The sequence below is a fragment of the Mobula hypostoma genome, chromosome 25 (genome assembly GCF_963921235.1).
Source record: "Mobula hypostoma chromosome 25, sMobHyp1.1, whole genome shotgun sequence".
Lineage (NCBI taxonomy): Eukaryota > Metazoa > Chordata > Chondrichthyes > Myliobatiformes > Myliobatidae > Mobula > Mobula hypostoma.
In genome coordinates this window covers 813,123-836,054 of record NC_086121.1, presented here as the reverse complement: position 1 = coordinate 836,054, position 22,932 = coordinate 813,123, and the positions used below count along the sequence as shown (strand labels likewise).

General features: G+C 38.9%; 1 protein-coding gene across 2 annotated transcripts in view; it reads right to left on the bottom strand.

Annotated features, from left to right (window-relative positions):
• LOC134337892 (guanine nucleotide-binding protein G(I)/G(S)/G(T) subunit beta-1) overlaps window positions 1–22,932 on the bottom strand; it is a 109,532-nt gene that overhangs the window by 17,412 nt on the left and 69,188 nt on the right. For both annotated transcript variants that reach the window (XM_063033232.1, XM_063033231.1), the window contains exons 5-7: window positions 17,440–17,503; window positions 12,701–12,863; window positions 584–650 (exon numbers count right to left, since the gene is read on the bottom strand). In XM_063033232.1, coding sequence (XP_062889302.1) covers window positions 584–650; window positions 12,701–12,863; window positions 17,440–17,503 — 294 coding nt within the window. The remainder of the gene's footprint in view (window positions 1–583; window positions 651–12,700; window positions 12,864–17,439; window positions 17,504–22,932) is intronic.

The following is a 22,932-nucleotide window of genomic DNA, read 5'->3' as shown; positions in this document are numbered from 1 at the left end:
ACCCAAACCACAAGATTCAGGACCAATTATTACACCTCAACCAGCAGGCTCCTGACCAAAGGGGATAACTTCAATCACCCCAAAACTGTTCCCACAACCAAAACCAATGGATTCACTTTCTAGGACTCTTTCATTTCATGATGTCAATATTTATTGCTTATTATTTTTTTCCTTTCATTTTAGATTTGCATTGTTTGTCTGAACTGTTTGGTGTGGCCTTGATTCTATTATGTTTTTTCCTATCTACTGCGAATGCCTGCAAGAAAATTAATCTCAGGGTAGCATATGGTGACAAATGAACTTTGATAATAAATTTACTTTGAACTTTGAAATTAAAATTTCAATTCTGAAACATGAATAACACAGCCCGTAAGTGTAAATGTTTACTCTAATCGTTTTGCTCTTTAAGGACATTCTTAGTAACTTTTCAATGCACACAAAATGTATACGGTATTGAATATGCTTACTTTAAAACAAGTTGCTGCAAAACTGAATATTGAGGAAAACAAGTTGCCTAATTGACAAAATAGACATAAAAGATGAATGTAATCAGCAGGATAGTCTATGTGGTTTCAACACTAACCAAGTGGTGTCTCCTGAACTGGTCACAATTTGGTTGTCGTCCAGGAAGCGGCAACAGGACAGGTAACCTGCAATCAGTAAAAAAAAATTAAAGGAGAAATCAATAAAGTGAAAGGACATACATGGTCTATTTGTTCCACTTGCATCAGAGAGGACACTACACAGCAACCATATCAGGACCACCAGACTCAAAAACAGTTACTTTCACTATGTATGGCCAATCACACCTCCATCCATCAACTCATCTCACCCCCAACCACCACTACTTTATCATTTCCTGTCAGAATCACCTCCTGTGCCTAGTGTCACTTTGTGGACATACAGTAAGCATATATACGCTATCTTATTTATATTTATTCTGTTTTTTTATTGTTATTTATCTTATTGTGTGATTTTTTTTGTGCTACATCACATCCGGAGTAACAATTATTTTGTTCTTGTCACACCTGTGTACAGGAAATGTCATTAAACAATCTTGAAAGATGCCAGTTTGCATTTATCTCCAACATATCTGCTACTGCAGTCTTTAAACGATATATTAGTGTACAGTGATGCTGCAATACGCATAATACAAATAAGTCCTGGATGAACCAGCAGTTTCAGTCTGCTAAGAGATAGACCTCTGGCATTCAAAACTGGCGATACAGTAATCTACAAGCAGTTGAAGTACCTACAGAAGGCCATTGTGAGACCGAAAAGTCAATTCCGTGTGAAACTAGAGACACAGTCAGATACACATAAGTTGTGACAGGTTTGCATGCTATTACTTCCTGTAAGATAAAACCAAGCAGCACATGATAGAAAAAATGGAGGGCCATATGGTAGGGAAGAGCTAAGATTGATCCTGGAGTAGGTTAAAAGGTCGGCACGCCATGGTGGACTGCAAGTCTGTACTGTGCTGTAATAGTCATAGAAAAATACAGCACAGAAACAGGACCAACATTCAATCTAGTCCACACCAAACCATTTAAACTGCCTATTCCCATCGCCCTCGCATATATGTACCTATCCAAACTTTAATTAAACAATGAAATCGAGCTTCCACGCACCACTTCCATTGGCAGCTTCTTCCACTCTCTCATGACCCTCGAGTGAAATTTCCCCTCATGTTCCCTTTGAAACCTTTTCACCTTTCACCCTTAATCCACAAGCTATAGTTGTAGTCCTACCCAATTCAGTGGAAAAAGCCTGCTTGCATTTACCCTATCTATACCTCTCATGATTTTGTATACCTCTATCAAATCTCCCCTCAATCTTCTACATTCCAAAGAATAAAATCCTAACCCATTCAATCTTTTCTTATAACTCAGGTCCTCTAGTCCCAGCAAAATCCTTGTAAAATTTTCTCTGTACCCTTTCAACCTTATTTACATCTTTTCTGTAGGTATGTGACACAATACTCCAAATTAGGTCTCACCATATTATACAACTTTGTATCTTCCCACCTCCTGCTTTCAATACTTTGATTTATGAAGGCCAATGTGCCAAAAGCTTTACGACCCTTTTTACCTGTGATGCCACTTTCAAGGAATTATGGATCTGTATTTCCAGACCTTTTAGTTCTACAGAACCCCCCAGTGCTCTACTTTTCATTGTGGAAGACCTAACCTGGTTGATCCTACCAAAGTGCAACACTTCGCACTTGTCTGCATTAAATTCTATCTGTTATTCTTTAGCCCTTTTTTCTAGCTGGTCCAGATCCCACTGTAAGCTCTAGTAGTCTTGCTTGCTGTCCACTAGACCACCAATCTTGGCAAAATTGGCAAATTTGCTGATCCAGTTAACCACATTATCATCCACATCATTGATATTGATGACAAACAACAATGGAACTAACACCGATCCCTGTGACACTCCACTAGTCACAGGCCTCCACTAAGCGAGGCAACCATCTACTACCAGGCTCTGGTTTATCCCTCATCCTAAATGCCGAGCAACTGAATTTTCTTGACTAACCTCCCATGTGGGACCATGTCAAATGCCTCACTAAAGTTCATGTAAACAACATTCACTGCCTTGTCTTCATCAACTTTCCTGGTAACTTCCTCAAAAAACTCTTAAGATTGGTTAGACGTAACATCCTACGCACAAAGCCATACTATCCATGTCTATCCAAAAACTTATCAGGTCCCTTAGAATATCTTCCAATAATTTTCCCACTATTGCTGTCAGGCTCACCAGCCTATAATTTTCTGGTTTATTTTTAAGAGCCTTTCTTAAACAACGGAACATTAGCTATCCTCCAATACCTCACCTATCTCCAACGATGATTTAAATACTTTTGCCTGGGCACTTGCTATTTCTGCACTTGTCTCCCATCAGGTCCATGGGAACATTGTGTCAGGCCCTGGGGATTTATTTACCCTAATTTGCCTCAAGACAGCAAACACCTCCTCTAATCTGCATAGGGTCCATGACCTTGCTGCTGCTTTGCCCCATTTTTATAGACTGTGTCCATCTCCTGAGTAAATACAGAGGCAAAAAAAAACAATTCCAAGGTCTCCCCAGTCACCTTTGGCTCTATGTATAGATTACCATTCTGATCTTCCAGAAGACCAATTTTGTCCTTGCAGACCCTTTGTTTTTAACATATCTGTAGAATCCCTTGGGATTCTTCTTCAACTTGTCTGCTAGAGCAACTTCATACTTTCTTTTAGCCTTCCTGATTTCTTTCTTCAGTGTGCTCTTGCATTTCTTATACTACGTAAGTAAACCTCATTTGTTCCTCCCTGCCTATACCTGCTTATGTTTTCTTAACCACAGCCTCAAACTCTCTTGAAAAGGTTCCTACACCTGTTATCTTTACCTTTTGTTCTATGCACTATATTTATAATGTTCTATGCTTTATGTTAAATGGCACTGATACGTCAACTCCCTTCTATGCATGCTTTGATAGGGCGAATACAATTACTTGTGTGTGAATTCCCACAGGACCTGGCGATGCTGTGATATGTGTCTCAGAGATTGATGTCTGATGGTGTACCTGGCAAGGCACTGAAAACATGTGCTAACCAACTGGCACAGTGTTCACGGACATCTTCAATCTCTCATTGCTGCAGTCAAGGGGTCCCCATCTACTTCAAAAGGGTATTAATCATACCAGTGCCCAAGAGTAGGGTGAACTGCCTCAATGACTACTGCAAGTTGCTCTTGCATCTACTGCGATGAAGTGCTTTGAGAGTTTGGCAATGGCTAGAATTAACTCCTGCCTGAGTAAGGACCTGGACTCACTACAATTTGCCAACCACCACAATAGGTCTACAGCAGATGCAATCTCATTGGGTCTACACTTGATATTTGGGGCACCCAGCCAATAATAATACGTACATCATATCTCGACTTCTGATGCTGTGTGAAGCTTGCATGTTCTTTCCTGACTGTGGATTTCCCTGGTTACTTGTTGCCTTTCCACATCCAAATACAATGGATGCCAGTTAATTGGGCCATCAGTTAATTGTGGTAGCTGCTTATTTGGGGCAGGAGACTGCTGTCATTAAGCACTACACTGTGCTCAGAGTGAACGGTTTTTACATAGCATCAGCTGTGTGTGCTTGTGTTCAAAGATGAGTTGCCAGAAATAATGGTTGAGACAGGTACATTAGCAACATTTAAAAGCCATCTGGATAAGTTCAAGTTGAAATTTAATTGCCATTCAACTGTACATGAATACAGCCAAATGAAACCATTTTCCTCTGGAGCCAAGATGCAAAACACAGTATCAACAGTCATATACAGCACAAGGCAAATACAAGGAAAGAAGTACATGGATAGGAGTGGTTTCTAGGAAGCGGGGGAAGCTAATTTATAATGGAGTAGAGATTCATGTAATCGAAGATTTTGCCCCAGAGGTTTACGCAGAAAGAATTAACTATCGGGAAGTGATGGCTGAACTTTCTAAGAACTGTTGTCCCTCTTTGCGTTATCCAGCTTGTTTTGAGGATTTCCACACCCAACGCTTGCCCAAAACGGTTTGACTCCCCAGAAGAGGCTTGGAAATTTATAAAGGAGTTTAAGCCTGTCTTGCAAGCAACTTAACCTTAATCCTTAGCTGGGAGTCATTTGTAACTGGATTGTTTAATCTATGTTCTATGTCTGTCCAGACATAATTTTGGCTGTTTTATTTTTTCCTTTAGGATTTGTAAGAGTTTAACACTAGTTGTAACATATTATTTGGTTGGATCTATTTTTTTGAATATATGATCAATTTTTATTAAATGATTTTAAGATGGCTGCTGTTAACTATGTTTTAACTTCTGTTAGACAATATCAAAATATTTGGAATTTGTTTATTCATGTATGTGTTGTTGTGTCTTTAGTCAGTGGTGTTAGTATACAACTTATTAAGAGTCTGCCTATTGGAGACAGAGGTTAAGGGATTATAGTTTAGCATGCTGTCCGTCTATTGGATGGTTTTCAGGCTTTGGGGGGAGAGGTGGAGCTATTAGTTTAGGCTTTTTCGACTGGGCAGTCCTGAGAGGTTTTCCTGTCAATCATGTTTTTTTTTCTCTGATCGAATGTTCTTCCCTGCGGATTTGGTCTGTGCTGGCGCACTAACTTATCTTATAAAATCTTAAATTAAGGCCCTATTATGGATGCTAATAAAATTAATATAATCTCTTGGAACCTGAATGGCTTGAACCAACCTATCAAGTGAAGAAAGATCTTTAAGAAATTAAAAACACTCCAAGCTGATATTTTTGCGCAAGAGACCCATATCTGTAGGGAGGATGAAAACCGCTTTTTTTTAAAAACTTTTGGAGGGGCTCTCAGTTTCACTCATCAGCAACTAAAATTACAGGGTATCTATTTTTATTAATTTTAAAATCTCTTTTGTACATTTTAATACTGTCACTGATTCAATTGGAAGATACTTAATTGTTACTGGTTTGTTATGTGGTCAAAAGATGGCTTTGGTGTGTGTGTATGCACCTAATGTAGATAGCTCCAAATTTTTCAAGAGGTTATTTCCTGCGTTGCCGAATTTAAATGAATATAAATTGATCATGGGCGGTGACTTTAACTGTTGTCTCTATCCTTCGATTGATAGGTCATCAACCAATCCGTGGCTTCCTAATAAGGCTGCGACCTGTATTAATTCTTTTTTACTAGAATATGGTTTGGTCGATATTTAGAGATTTCTCCATCCAAAAGATAAGAATTTTTCTTTTTTTCCCCCCCCATGTACATCATAAATATTCAAGAATTGATTTATTTTGTTGGATACGCGACTGGTGCCTTTTGTTGCTGACTGTGTGTATGACGCTACTGTGTTGTCGGATCATGCGCCCACGAAAGTAATACTGAAGTTCCCTGATAATATACGGAAAGCATCTCAGTAAAGATTTAGTGCTACGCTGCTGCATGATTCAGCATTTGCAAGTTTTATTAAAGAGCAAATTTCTCTATTTTTTGAATTAAATACAACTGAGGGTATGTCAAATTTGGTTATTTGGGATGCGATGAAATCTTTTCTTAGGGGATAGATAATCTCATATTCAGTAGCTTTAAGAAGGAAATCTAAAGCGGAACTTTTAGTGATTACTAACAGGATTAAAGAAATAGATAAAGTTTATTCAGTAACACCTAGTGAAGAGCTATACAAGGAAAGGGTGGAACTTCAAACACAGCATGGTCTGCTTTTGACTTTTCCCATTGAGCAGCAACTTTTGAAATCTAAAAGTCAATTTTATATACATGGGGATAAGTCAGGTAAATTGTTGGCCGGTCAACTTAAAGCAACTATGGCTAGAAGGCAGATTCTGAAAATACGAATGACTGATAGAACTGAAACATCAGATTGCCAGGAAATTAATAAGGTATTTCTGGATTTTTACTCTAACCTTTATAAATCTGATTTTCCAAACAATACTACTTTTATGAATAGATTCTTGCAATGATTGAATATACCAAAGTTCCTATTCAGGATATGAATATATTAGATGCGCCTATTAAACGAGAGGAAATAGCAAGGGCTCTATCCTCTTTTCAATCAGGTAAAACTCCGGGACCGGATGGATTTACAGTAGAAATTTTTAAGACTTTTACTGAAATACTTGCACCTCATTTATGCCAAATTTTCACCGATTCTATATCCTCTGGGACCGTTGCGAAAACTTCCTATGAGGCATCAATTTCATTAATTCCCAAAAAAGAAAAAAATTTATCTGAATGTGTCTCTTACAGACCAATTTCCTTATTAAATGTGGATTCTAAAATCCTTTCTAAGATTTTGACTAACAGGCTTGAGAATACTTTACCTAAGGTTATTTTTAAGGATCAAACTGGATTATTAAGAATAGATATTCATATTTTAATATTCAGGGATTATTGAACATTATTCATTCCTCTCCATCTAAAGAATCTGAATGTGTTGTTTCCCTTGACGCAGAGAAAGCCTTTGATAGGATAGAATGGTCTTAATTATTTAAGGTTTTAGAAAGATTTAATTTTGGTCCAGGTTTTATTTCCTGGATTAAGCTGATCGGCAGCAGTTATAACAATCAAAAATCTCCTTATTTTAGGCTACACAGAGGTACCCAACAGGATCGTCCTCTTAGTCCGCTGTTATTCAACCTGGCTTTAGAACCTCTTGCTATTGCTCTTCAGGACTCCAACAATGTTCAAGGTATTCAGAGAGGAGATAAAGTGCATAAGGTTTCGTTGCATGCAGATGACTTGTTAGTTTATATTTCAGATCCTAAGAAATCTATTCCCTCTATGTTATCTATATTTTCTGAATTTAGTAGTTTTTCTGGATATAAATTAAATTTGTTTCCTATTAACAACTACTTGGATCAATATGATCAAATTCTTTTCAGCATTGCTAAAAATAACTTTCTTCCATTAATTGAATACACGCAACAAATACTTTCTAAATGGTCTCCTATGACATTATCATTAATTGGTCGAACTAATGCTATTAAAATGATAGTGCTACCGAAGTTCTTATATGTATTTCAAGTAATCCCTTCCTTTGTTCCTAAACTGTTTTTTGATAGAACAGACTAAAATTTTATCTTATATTTGGAATAATAAAACTCCTAGACTGAGTAAACCTCTATTGCAGAAATTAAAAAAGCATGGTGGCATGGCTTTGCCAAATTTTAGAGTATATTACTGGGCAATTAATATTCAATATGTTGTTTGCGTTTAATATTCAATACATTTCATTTTGGATTCATTATTCAGACATACATGACTGTCCTTTATGGGTGGATTTCGAGAAAAACTCGGTGAAGGGGTGTCCTTTGGTCTCTTTACTGGGAGCTCCTCTTCCTTTTTGCTTTCTAAGATTGGTAGTTGAGACCTCAATCCCATTACTAAACATACATTAAGAATTTGGTTTTAGTTTTGTAGATTTTTTGAAGTTTAATAACTTTGTTCTTTCTAGTAAAATCCATCTTAATTATTTTTTAAACCATCAATTTCCGATCAGACCTTTTTAATTTGGAAAACCAAAGGAATAGTAACTTTTTTTTAGATTTGTTTATGGGAGATTGTTTAATGTCTTTCACTCAGTTAGTGGACAAATATGACTTATCTAATGCACACTTTTTTTTAAAAAAGATATTTACAAATTAGGAATTTTATTTATTTATTTTTAACATAGTTTACTTCCAAATTTTCCTTCTGCTTTTCCACCCAATATGATAAATACTCTTTTTCAGGTGAAACCATTTCAAAAAGGACCGATAGCTATAATTTATAAATGATTATTGAATTTGCAGGAGGTATCTAATGATAAAATTAATGGTGTATGGGAATTGAAATTTCGAGTCACTTTCAGATAATCAATGGGATAAAATTTTTCATTTGGTAAATACTTCATCTATTTGTGCCCGTCATTCCTTGATACAGTTCAAGGTAGTAGTACATCTGGCACATATGTCAAGGATAAATCAGCCCGTATTTTCCCAATATTAATCCTATTTGTAAATATGTAATATTGAGGTGGCTAGTTTAACTGATGTGTTTTGGTCTTGTATCAAGGTAGATTATTTTTGGGAAGATGTCTTTAAGACTTTATCAAAAGTCTTGAATTTGGACCTACAACTGAATTTATTTACAGCAATTTTTGGGATCATTCCACCGGAAGCAGGATATATTCCTGTTTCCACTAAAAGGATGACAGCTTTTACAACTTTATTGGCTAGGAGAGCCATTTTGCTTAAATGGAAGGACTCTCATCCACCTACAGTTTTTTATTGGCTTTCCTCCATTATGTCCTGTCTAAGTTTAGAGAAAATAAGTTGGACACTTGATACAGCCTTTAAATTTGAAGAAATCTGACGACCTTTTATTCAATATTTTCATATGGTTTGATTTATTGCTCTTCCAGTTACTTTCTCGAAACTTTGGATTTGATCAGAAAGTTTCTTTTTTCTTGCTTTTACTCTCAGTATGGGTTGCCCATTCCCTCCTTTATTTTTCTTTTTTGTTTAAAGAGAATAGTGGGGGATATATATAAGTTTCTTTATCTCTTGTTTATGAAATGATAAAGAGGAGAATTGATTAACTTATTTTTTATTATATACTATTAGGTTAATACTATGATCTTGATAATGTTTATTTTACCTTTTATATGTATTGTTATAGATACAGATATTTGAGATAATTCTCCTGTATATATGTACTTTTTAAAAATTAATAAAAAGATTAATGAGAGAAGAAAGGAGTGGTTTAGAGGGGTATGGGGCAAATGAACAAATTTCACGACACATGCCAGTGATAATAAACCTGAACAACAGGAATTCTGCAGATGCTGGAAATTCAAGCAACACACATCAAAGTTGCTGGTGAACGCAGCAGGCCAGGGATGTGGAATTAAAATGTCCCCACTGATCTCCCTCCTGGCACTTATCCGTGTAAGCGGAACAAGTGCTACACATGCCCTTACACTTCCTCCCTTACCACCATTCAGGGCCCCAAACAGTCCTTCCAGGTGAGGCAACACCTCACCTGTGAGTCGACTGGGGTAATATACTGCGTCCGGTGCTCCCGATGTGGCCTCTTATATATTGGCAAGACCCGACGCAGACTGGGACACCGCTTTGCTGAACATCTACGCTCTGTCTGCCAGAGAAAGCAGGATCTCCCAGTAGCCACACATTTTAATTCCACATCCCATTCCCATTCTGACATGTCTATCCACGGCCTCCTCTACTGTAAAGATGAAGCCACACTCAGGTTGGAGGAACAACACCTTATATTCCGTCTGGGTAGCCTCCAACCTGATGGCATGAACATCGACTTCTCTAACTTCCGCTAAGGCCCCACCTCCCCCTCGTACCCCATCTGTTACTTATTTTTATGCACATTCTTTCTCTCACTCTCCTTTTTCTCCCTCTGTCCCTCTGAATATACCTCTTGCCCATCCTCTGGGTCCCCCCCCACCCGTCTTTCTTCCCAGACCTCCTGTCCCATAATCCTCTCGTATCCCCTTTTGCCTATCACCTGTCCAGCTCTTGGCTCTATCCCTCCCCCTCCTGTCTTCTCCTATCATTTTGGATCTCCCCCTCCCACTTTCATATCTCTTACTCACTCTTCCTTCAGTTAGTCCTGACGAAGGGTTTTGGCCTGAAACGTCGACTGCACCTCTTCCTACAGATGCTGCCTGGCCTGCTGCGTTCACCAGCAACTTTGATCATAAACCTGAATTGGATTTGGAAATGCAGGCAGGTGGGACAAGCTCAGTTGGCATGGACAATTTGGGCTGAAGAGTCTGTCTCCATGCTGTATGACTATGCCATGAGGACATTATGGTTAACTCATCCAGTGAGGGAATATGGGTGTAACTCAGGCATATGAATGGTGCCATCAATCTCAATGGTGGGTTATAGTTTAAGCTTTCAAAAGCCTGGAGATGAAGGATCAGATGCAGTGCCTATAAAAAGTATTCACCCTCCTTGGAAGTTTTCATGCTTTATTGTTTTACAAAATTGAACTACAGTGGATTTAATGTGGCTTTTTTGACAGTAACCAACAGAAAAGGCTTTCTTGTCAAAATGAAAACTGATCTCTACAAAGGGGTCTAAATTAATTACAAATATAAAACAAAATTGATTGGACTAGTACAAACCCCCTTCAAGTCAGTATTTTAGTAGATGCACCTTTGGCAGTGATTACAGTCCTGAGTGTGTTTAAGGTCTTTCCACACCTGGACACTGCAATTTTTCCCCATTCTTCTTTACAAAACTGCCCAAGCTCCATCAGATTGCATGGGGATTGTTAGTGAACAGCCCTTTTCAAGTCCAGCCGCAAATTCTCAATTAGATTGAGGTCTGGATTCTGACTCGGCCACTTCAGGACATTAACTTTGGTGTTTTTAAGCCATTCCTGTGTAGCCCTGGCTTTATGCTTGAGGTCATTGTCTCACTGGAAAACAAATTTTGTGTTTTATATTTGTAATTAATTTAGATCACTTTGTAGAGATCCATTTTCACGTTGACATGAAAGAGTCTTTTTCTGTTGATCAGTGACAAAAAAAGCCAAATTAAATCCACTATGATTCAATGTTGTCAAACAATAAAACATGAAAGCTTCTGGGCGGGGGGGGCGGGGTGGTGGGGAGTGTGAATACTTTTTATAGGCACTGTATGTATGGATCATGAAAAGATGCAAAATCAACACAGCAGTTATAATTGGTGACTAATTTTCCCAGAATATTGACTGCAACTGCCCCAGAGTTGGAAGCTGAAATGGGGCTGAATTTGTTAGATGCATCAGGGAGGGTTTCTTGGCAGTATGTAGATAACCCAGCCAGGCCATACTAGACCTTGTGTATGCCAAACTTGCCTTTATCAGTTATAGTGTTAACTATAAATGTTAGGAAGTTAAGTTGCAGCTTTTTAAAACTTTGGTTAGGCCTCATCTGAAGTATCATGTGCAGTTCTGATCACTCCATTACAGGAAAGATATGGAATCATTGGAGAAGGTGCAACAGAGGTTCACCATGATGCTGCCTGGATTAAAGTATTAGCTGTAAGAGGCTGAACAAACTTGGGTTGATTTTTCTGGAGCAGAGGCTGAGGTTTAACCTGACAGAAGTAAACAAACTTATAAGACAGGGTAGATAGTGAAGAATCCTTTTCCCTCCGGGTATAAATTTCAAATACTAAAAGGCATAGGATGGGGGGGGGGGGGTGGAAAATGGTTAAACAAGATTTAAGAGGCAAGTTTTTTTAAGATTAACACTTAGTAGTACAGTCGGTTGCTGGGGAAGTGGTGTAAACAGGACAGAAAATTTGAAAAGGCACGTCATCACACAGGGTACATGTAGGTAGATGGGATTAGTTAGGGTTGGCATCACAGCCAAACAGTGAAAACAGCAACTGTAATTCCTACTCAAAGGGTACAGAAATTAATGAACGGAGGCATTTGATTCACTTGAGGCCAGACCTTAAAAAAAAACGTAGGTTCTCCATAGTGAAGGCCGTTTAATGTCTGCAGATACTCTCAGATGTCATGGACTTTCTCTGAATTAGGTGGTCATCAGAGGCAATGACTCAAATTGTCACCCCTTTCAAAATAAATCTGTGGAAGCTATTAGCAACAGCTAACCCCCAAATGAACATATTAACTAAATATATCATTTGGTCTGTCTTGAGGCTTATTTACACCAATTCTGATCAGATCTGTAACAGTTATTACAAAAATTGTTATTACCAGTCTTAGTAATAGGCTTGAACCCTATCCTGAACAACACTGGTGAAGCATGAGGTCTTCATAACATTTTGGTACTGTTCCAGGTTAACTCATTGCAGAGAAATACAAGGTGTTGAGCTTTGAAATAGTCTCCAGATTATCAAAGCAGTTTTACATTAGAGAATTACTGATACACAACTGGAAACAGTACAATTAGAAACATAACACTGATATTTTGGGTCTGCTGCTGTCTCTAAGAAATTCGAATGTACTTCCCACAACTGCATGGGTTTCTTCCAGGTGCTCCAGTTACCTCGCATAATCCAAATGTAAGGGTTAGTATGTTAACTGTTCATGTGTGTGTAATTGGACAGTGGGCTGGAAGGGCCTTGTACTGTGCTGTATCTTTAAAGTAAATATAATAAATAAAGCTGATATCAGAAATAAAGGGACAAGTTTAGCCTGGAGTACTTACCTGTATGCCCGGCCAATTCACGACTGACACGGACATTTCCTTCACGGGTCTTTAGGTTGTAGATGGAGCAGATGTTATCCAAACCACCACAAGCAACGTAATTACCAGAAGGAGCATATGCACAGGTCATGACCCAGGAAGATCGTAGAGGAATGGCATGAACCTATTTCACAAACACAAGAGTCAGCTCCAACCAAGAGATACTACTGAAAATGCAACCTACTCCATAAGAAAGCATAAATGTATCTTTCCGGGCTTGCTAAGCACTACAATGGAAATTAAAACACAAAACAGGAATCAGTGGACGTTGTGTTCTTGGATTTTCAGAAGGCCTTTGACAAGATGCCGCACATTAGGCTGCCAAACAGAGCCTATGGTATCACAGCAAAGATGGATAAAAAAAGTGGCCGATTGGTAGGAGGCTGAGTGGGAATAAAGGGGGCCTTTTCTGGTTGATTGCCAGTGACTAGTAGTGTGTCACAGGGGTTAGTGTTGGGACTGCTTTTCACGTTATACAGATGCAAGAAAGTTTGTGAACCCTTTGCAATTACCTGGTTTCCTGCATTGATCACTCTTAAAATGTGGTCTGATCCTCATCCAAGTTACAATAATAGACTAACACAATCTGCCTAAACTAACAACACACAAAGAATTGTACTTCTCATCAACAGAGTACGCCATTTAAACAATTACAGTCTAGGTAAAAAAGAATGTGAACTTCTGAGGTAATGCCTTCTACAAAAGCTATGTGGAGTCGGGTGCTCCAATCAATGAGATGAAAGTCGAAGTGTGCGTTGCAGATGTGCCCGGCCCTATAAAAATGACAGTCAGGTTACTGACAGAGCCTGCTCTTCTCAAGAAAGATCTGTTTCTGTGCACCAGGCCTCGATCAAAACAACTTTCAGAGGACTTCAGAAGAATTGTAGAGACACAAAGCTGGAAAAGGCTACAAAAGCATTTCTAAAGACCAGAGTGTTCATCACAAGAGCAACTGTCTACAAATGGAGGAAATTCAGTACAGTTGCTGCTCTCCCTATGACTGGGCATCCTGCAAGGGCACAACGTGCAATGCTGAAGAAGGTGAAAAAGAACCCAAGGGTAACAGCAGAAGACCTGCCAAAAATCTCTAGAACATGCTAAAGTCTCTGTTCACCTGTCCACTACAAGAACAACACTAAAGAATAGTGTCCATGGACACCCCGGAGGAAACCACTGTTCTCCAAATAAAAATTTGCTGGATGTCTCAAATTTGCAAAAGTCCACCTAGCTGTTCCACAATGGTTCTTGGACAATGTTCTGCTGTCAGATGAGACAAAAAGTTGAACTTTCTGGCAGAAATGCACACTGCTATGTGCAGTGGAAAAAGGGACACCAACACCAGAGCCTCACCCTACCTGTGAAGCATAGTGGAAGCAGCATCTTGGTTTGGGACTGCTCTGCTGCTTTAGGGTGTAGACAGCTTGTAATCATCAAGGGAACAGTGAACTCAAAATTGTATTATAGGAGAATGTCAGGCTAGTGATCTGTCACCCGAAGCTTAACAGAAGTTGGATGATGCAAACAAGACAACGATCTAAAACATGAGCAAATCAACAACAGTATATAGTTTTAAAAGAAAATTTGTTCTGGAATGGCCAAGAATCCAGACCTTAGCTCAATTAAGATGCTGTGCCATGACCTGAAGAGGGCTATTCATGCAAGATATCTGTCAGAAATACTGATGAACTGAAACAGTTTTGTATGGACAAACGGTCTAAAATTTCTCACCATTGTGTAATTCTGACCAGCAGCTACAGGAAAGTTTTGGAGGAGTTTATTGCTGCTAAAGGAAGTTCTACCAGTTATTAAATACAAGGGTTCACATACTTTTTCCAGCCTGGATTGTGAACGTCTAAACAATGTGTTCAATAAAAACATGTAAAGTACAATGGTTTTGTTATTAGTTTAGGCAGACTGTGTATCTATTATTGTGACACATTTTATGAGCAATTAATGCAAAAACCAGGTAATTGTTAAGAGTTCACAAACATTTTCTTGCAACTATATGTCAATGATTTGGATGAAAGAATTGATGGCTTTGTGGCCAAGTTTGCACATGGTATGAAGAAAGGGGCAGTTAGTGTTGAGGAAACAGGGTGTTTGCAGGACAAATTGGGAGAATAGGCAAAGTGGTAGATGGAATATAATGTAGGGAAGTGCATAGTTATGCACTTTGGTGGAAAGAATAAAGGCATAAACTATTTTCTAAATGAGAAGAAAATTCAAACCTGAGAAGTGCAAAAAAGACTTGAGAATCTTTGTGCAGGCTTCCCTATAACTTGCAGGATGAGTCAGTGGTAAGGAAGGCAAATGCAATATTAGCATTCATTTTGAGAGGACTATAATATAAAAGGAAGAATGTAATGCTGAGGCTTTATAAGACTTTGGTCAGACTGCATTTGGGAGTATTGAGAACAGCTTTGGGCTCCTTATCTAAGAAGATGTGCTGGCATTAGAGGGGGTTCAGAGGAGTTTCTTGAGAATGATCCCAGGAATGAAAAGGTTAACATTATGAGGAGTGCCCTGGGCCTGTAGTCGCTGCAGTTTGGAAGAAAGGGGGTGGGGGGGGGGAGGAGGGAATCTTACTGAAATCAATCAAATACTGAAAGGCTTATATATTGTGGATGAGGAGAGTGTTTCCTATAATCGGGGTTGGGGGGGGGGTCTAGGATCAGCGGGCATAGCCTTGGAATAGAGAGACATCCACTCAGAATGGAGTTGAGGAAAAGTGTTTTTTTTATATAGCCAGAGAGTGGTAAATCTGCAGAGTCCATTGCCAGGCTGTGCAGATCAAGCACTGGGTATATTTAAGGCAGAGGTTTATATGTTCTTCAGAGTGTCAAGAATTACAGGGAGAAGGCAACAGAATGGGATTGAGGGGGATAATAAATCAGCAATGATAGAATGGCAGAGCAGACTCAACGGGCCAAATAGCATAATTCTGCTATGACTTATGGTATCAAACAGGGTTTTAAGGAGATAGAACGTGAAGAGGTAAACAAGAGATTATGCAGATGCTGAAAATCCAGAGCAACACACAAAATGCTGGAGAAACTCAGCAGGTCAGGCAGCATCAATGTAAGTGAATAAACAGTTGATGTTTTGAGCCGAGGTCCTTCATCAGGTGAAGAGGTAGATATATTTAGGGAACAAATCCTATCATATGGGGGATGGTGGGGATGTCTATTGAGATATTGAAATTTACAAAGATAGCTTCACAGCCTCAAAAGAAATTTAAACAGCATCTAAATATCAAGTACTGGGAACTCATGGAAATCTATGCCAAAATAAACTCGCAAGGGACCAGTGCCTGGTTCAATGCAAGTGAAGAATGTAGCATGATCTGTAAGTTATAGGACACAGAGGATAAGAATTCAATGAGGTGAGCACTACAACGATCAAATTTGAACTTATAAAAATTTTCAAAGTGACCAAGAACAAGGAAGTGTCCACTTGGCAATGGGTATGAGGAAATGAATGCCAGAAACACAAACACTACCAGCAATGTGAATTAACGGTCTACATTTTGGGATGAGACCCTTCACATTATTTCCTATTGTTGTTGCCTTAACTGCTGAGTTCCTTGAGATTTTGAGAGTGTTGTTCTGGATTTCCAGCACCTGCAGAATCCACTTCAGTAGGGCCTGTATTCATGACCCATATAGAGTCTATGGTTGATAATGAAGACCATGCCTTCAAAATTTTAATCTCTTAGCTGCACAAGGTAAGATGGAACCAAGCAAGGCCGGTCCCACTCCACTTACAAGCAGCACTGAAAAATAGAGACACAGTCAACTGTACTAATGAGCACAGAGGAGGAGAAGAAAAAAAAATAAAAGGTCTGGGAAGATTGCAAGAATGATGAGCTTGAAGTTGGGAAGTGACAATATACAATAACTGGGTGAGGAAAGGCAGTTCAGAATTACAAGGAGGAGATTTTATTTTGTATAAGTCAAAGATAATAAAGTCTTGAGAAGAAATAGGTGACAAAGCCAAAGGAAACTTAAAAACTGCCAAGAGGATCACCAGACTCTGCCCCACCTATTTATGACATTTACTGGGAGCGTTGCATTCTAAGGGCATGAAGCATTGTTGTGAATCCCTACCACCCAACCTGCAACCTCTGACCCACTATCGTTAGGGAGGTGGTTCAGGAGCATCAGGATTAGGATTGCCAGACTGGGTAACAGCTTCTTCCTTCAGGCTGAGAGACTAACGAATATCCTGCCATCACCGAGGTCTTGTCACTAGGACAGCATGATGTTCATCATTTACCTGTGCTGGACACCACATGCATTTTGAGTTATATCTTATTAACTTATTTATGGTAATATTTTGTTTTAGGCATTGTCTGTGATACATATTTTGTGCTGCACTATGGTCTAGAGGAACATTGTTTCATATGGTTATATATATGTAGTCAGATTACAATAAACTTGAACATCAGCAAAGAGGCAATGACCCCATCATTCACAGCAGTGTCATTTTAACCTAATGCTCTTAGTGCTTTTAAGACACAAAGAAATGCTCTTTTCTATCAGAGATAACTGGAAAAGTTGTATAATTAATCAAAGCCACGGGTTTTCAGTGTCCAATGTTTTCAAGGTGCTGAGGGCATATTTTGCAGGGTTATTTATGATGTTACATGTAGTTATGGAAGCTTAAAGCAAATTCAATTCCAAATTTCAGGGTGAACTCACCTTGTTTGTGGTGTAGCTATCCCAAATGATCAATTTCCCATCCTGGGAGGCACTGACAAGCAGTCTACAGGGGGTGGGGGGGGGGGGGGTGTAAAAAAAAAACAGCTAATACCATTCAGAATCATCTGTGGTAGGCCCAAACATTGTTTAAAATCCTAAAATAAGCAGTTTTTAAAAAATACTTAATGTATATCCTTTAAGCATTTTCAAAAATACCTTTTAAGAACCTTCTACATAAATGTAAAAAGCAAAGTGCATTCTTCAGAAAACCCCGTCATTCAATTAATCACAAGGCAAACCACTGGAATGATATCTAGTATTAATTCAACTAAGTTAGAACAATATTCACATCAAATTAACTGGCTCAATTTTTCTGTCATACATGCAACATAAACTGAAGAAAATACACAAGATCTTCACGGAATCTCTGGAGTAACTACCATTCAGATGTTTGCACCCCAACTTTCCTTTAACACTGCAGATTTAACACTGGAATGTCAGATAAATTGCACAAAGGGCTGCATATCATTCAACAAAGGATTTAATATGAGACAAAATTAGACATTCATTTTCGACAAAGCAATTCACATTAAATAATGGCTTAATATTTTGGAATATAACCATTAAATTTGAAGAGTTTATAAAAATGCATATTTAATAAATATACTAAATGTAATTAGGTAGCTTGGACTTGGTCCATTATTGCTCATGGCACTCGAGCAGCAGAGCAATTTACACATTAAGGTAAATATCACTGAGCAACACATTCTTTCTAATTTTACTACAATATATGAAAGAATATTTGTTCACACTTTCTTAGCAGTAAATTATTCCCCACACGTGTAGTGATACACCCAAGATCTTCCCTTGTGCATCATTAATTATTGAGGGCTTTAGTAACTTGCTGCAAAAGCAAAGGTCTATAACACATTAAAATTTAAGATTAATTTTGTCCTCTGTACAGTAGGCTTCAGTATTATATAGGGTTCATATATGCTTCATAACAGCAACAAATCAGGCCAATTCTTGCATACTTGACATAATTACAAACCCAATTGTTATGTATTCTGCTATGAACTATCCTAAAGAAGAAAGCCCTTAACTCTGACTGGAGTGATCGGGACGCCATCATGACGGTGTTTTTTTTTCCAGCAGGCTCTCTTTTTTTTTTATAAACAAGGCTGAGTTGCTAGCTCGATGCTCAACCCAGCACGAATGGAAAGTGCGCAAGGGAGCCAACCGGATTCGAACTCAGGAGCCTTTGCTCCGAAGTCCAGTGCTGATGCCACTACGCCACCAGCCGGCTATGAACTATACTAAGTCTGGCTGCAAAAGGAGGAGGGTTAGGCACGGGGATAGCAACCCCATCACATAAAAACCCAGAGCTACAGAAACTCCAAAGATCTCATACCTGGGAGAGGAAGGATCTTCAACTAGAAGATGCATGAAGTTGTGCGGTGAAAGCAGAAGCCAAAGGGCTGATCAAACTTTGGCCCAGGCCAGAGGATTCTGGCGAGCTGCTGTTGGCAGCCTGTGGCTCAGTAAGGGTGATGGGCTTCAGAAGAACTTATTAATTTAGAATCTCATCACTGCTATGGCCATAAATCAAAATTATTGCTTTATCTACAAAGTATTAAGGCATTTATTCTCCCCCAAACCTTTCCAAAGATATACAATAACCATGTTTACTTTTAGATTGTGTACTTCTGTGGCCTACAAAAAAATGTTGTGCTTCAATACAAAAACAATTTATTAAAAAAAAGTGCATGTCATGTGTTATTCTCATGCAACAAAGCCACAAACAGCCAGAAGATTTGGTAAACAGCAAATCACTCCACTGCAGTAGGCCGCTGCTGAGGAAGCAAGCAATTTTCACAAGGCAGACTGACTTACTAATATATTCTAAATAACTCGTGCTATTATATGTAACTAAAAATTAGCAGCCTTTGATATAGCTAAGTCAAATTAGATCTATACTGCACAATAAGGGCAAGGGTTATTATTTTGCTTGCTACTATTTAAAAACTTGTAGAAATGCTGGGTCATTCCATTTATGTACAGATGAACAAGCCCATTCTCTGATGAGCTCTCAGGTGTCTGTGCATCTTATCACATGCCAGTTATTTTTCCCTAATGGACCAATCTACACCTGCCTCTGTTTAATTAGCTAGCTATTTAGCCAGTGCACCTTATACGTGTGTACTTTACAACCTGGAGGTCATAACCCTTTGTTACATGAAAAGGCAACCTCTCAGTTCAGTAGCATCTTTCATGGCCTCAGGTCAGAAGAAACTTACTGCCAGTGATTTACTCTTGAAGGGGAGACAATATATGTATGTAGAGTATGTATCAGATGGGCAGGGCTGGTCACATCATATTAAGAATCAATATTATATGCATGTATATCATAGAAGCTGAAGAGAGATGCTCAATGTTTTAGAAACTGACAATAAATTCATGAACACCACCTCATTATTTTTTCTTTTATTGTTTTCTTTTTACACTACTTAATTCTAAAGGGTGAGGGTGAACAGTCAGAAGTCTTGGTAAATATTAGCACCAATGACATAGGTAGAAAATGGAAAAACAGGACGTCCAGGGTAGTAATCTCTAGATTGCTGCCCATACCATATGCCAGTAAGGACAAGAATAGGATAATTTGGCAGATGAATACTTGGCTAAGGAACCGGTACTTGAGCAGGGGTTCAGATTTATGGATTACTGGGATCTCATCTGCGGAAGGTATGACCTGTACAAAAACGAAGGGTTACACCTGCACCCGAGGGGGACCAATATCCTTGTGGGCAGGTTTGCTGGAGCTGTTCAGGAGGGTTAAAACTAATTTGGCAGGGAGATGGGAACAAAAGTAATAGTGCTGAGGATGAGGCAGTTGGTTTTCAAACAGGCAATGTGTAATGAAACTGCTGGCAAGGAGAGGGTGAAATTGGGCAAAATTGCAGTCAACAGGACGAGTTGCAATGTAAAATGTGGATAAAATCAAAAAGGGTGAATACAGGACTGAAGGTGTTACATTTGAATTCACGCAGTTACCACATAAGGTAGATGAACTTTTATCACAGTTACAGACTGGCATGTATGATGTTGTGGGCATCACTGAATCATGGCTGAAATAAGATCACAGCTGGGACCTTAAAGTCCAAGGATACGTATCGAAAGGACAGGCAGGCAGGTAGGCTGGGGGAGGGTAGCTCTGATGGTTAAAAAATGAATTCAAATCATTAGGAAGAGGTGACACCAGATCGGAAGGTGTAGAATTGTTGTGGGTAGATCTAAGGAACTGAAAGGGTAAAAAGACACTGATGAGAGTTATATACAGACCACCAAATCAGTAGTATAGATGTGGTCTACAAATTATAATGGGAGATAGAAAATGCATGTCAAAAGGGCAATGTTACGATAGTCATGGGGGACTTCAATATGCAGGAAGATTGGGAAAATCAAGTTGGTGCTGTATCCCAAGAAGGGGAATTTCTAGAATGCTTACCAGATGGCTTTTTAGAGCAGCTTGTGATTGAGCCCACGGAGGGATCAGCTATTCTGGATTGCGTGCTGTGCAACAACCCAAAACTGATTAGACAGCTTAAGGTAACGGAGCTTCGGGGCAAGTGATAATATGATAGAATTCACCTCACAATTTGAGAAGAAAAAATTAAAGTCACATGTAACAGTATTACAGTGGAGTAAAGGGAATTACAGAGGTACGAGAGAGGACCTGACCAAAACTGACTGGAAGAGAACACTGGCAGGGATGATGGCAGAGCAACAATGGCTGGAATTTCTGGGAACAATTCAGAACACGTATGATATATATATATCCCAAAGAAGTAGTATTCCAAAGACAATGACGCAACCGTGGCTGACAAGAGAAGTCAAAGCCAACATAAAAACTAAAGAGGGCATATAATAGAGCAAAATTTGTGGGGTTAGAGGATTGGGAAGCTTTTAAAAACTAGCTCAAAGCACTAAAAATTCATAAAGATGAAGATGAAATATAAAGGTAAACTAGCCAATAATATTAAAGAGGATATCAAAATTTTCTTCAGTAAGAGAGTAAGAGTAAAAGTGTAAAGAGGTAGGTATCTGACCACTGGAAAATAACACTGGAGAAGTAGTAATGGCGGATAACGAAATGGAAATGGCAGAAGAACTGAATAAGAATTTCCATCAGTCTTCACAGTGGAGGACACTAGCAGTATGCTGGAAGTTCCAGGTGTCAGAGGTCATGATGTATGTGAAGTCTCCATCACTAGGGAGATGGTCTTGGGAATCTGAAAGGTCTGAAGGTAGGTAAGTCACCTGGACCAGATGGTGTACACCCCAGGGTTCTGAAAGAGGTGGCTAAAGAGATTGTGGAGGCATTAGTAATGATCTTTCAATAATCCATTGATTCTGATATGGTTCTGGAGGACTGGAAAATTGCAAATGTCACTCCACTCTTCAAGTAGGGAGAGGGGCAGAAGAAAGTAAATTATAGGCCAGTTAGTCTGACCTCAGTTGTTTGGAAGATATTAGAGTTGACCGTTAAAGATATGGTTTCGGAATACTTAAAGGCACATGATAAGATAGGCCATAGTCAGTAAGTTTCCTTAAAGGAAAATCTTGCCTGACAAATCTGTTGGAATTCTTTTAAGAATTAACATGAAAGTTAGATAAAGAACTGGTAACGTTGTGTACTTGGATTTTCAGAAGACCTTTGACAAAGTGCCACACAAGGCTGTTTCTGTTAGGAGCCCATGGTATTACAGGAAAGATACTAGCATGGTTAAAGCATTGGCTGATTGGCAGGAGGCAAAGAGTGGGAATAAAGGGAGCTTCTTCTGGTTGATTGTCAGTGACTAGTGATCCACAGGAGTCTGTGCTGGGACTGCTTCTTTAAACCGTAATACATCATTTGGATGACAGAACTGATCACTGTGGCCAATTTGCAGATGATATGAAGATAGATGGAAGTGCAGATAGTTTTGAGGAAGCAGAGAGGCTACAGAAGCACTAAAGTCAAATTAGCAGATGGAATCATGCACTTTTTAGAAGAAAAAGCTGTGGAATATTTTCTAAATGGAGAGAAAATGTAAAAATCTGAGGCACAAAGGGTCTTAGGAGTCCTCATGCAGGATTCTCTAAAGCTTAATTTGCAGGTTAAGTCTTTGGTGAGGAAGGTAAATGCAATGTTAGCATTCATTTCAAAAGGACTATGATGTAAAAGCAAGGCTATAATGTTGAAGCTTTGTAAAGCACTGGTGAGGGCATACTTGGAATATTGTGAGCAGGTTTGGGCCCCTTATCTTAGAAAGGATGTGCTGAAATTGGACAGGGTTCAAAGGAGGTTCACAAAAATGATTACAGGTTTGAATGACTTGTCATATGAAGAGCATTTGATGACTCTGGGCCCGTATTCGACAGAATTCAGAAGAACAAGGTGTGACCTCATTGAAACCCTTCGAATGTTGAAGGGCCTTGATAGAGTGGATATGG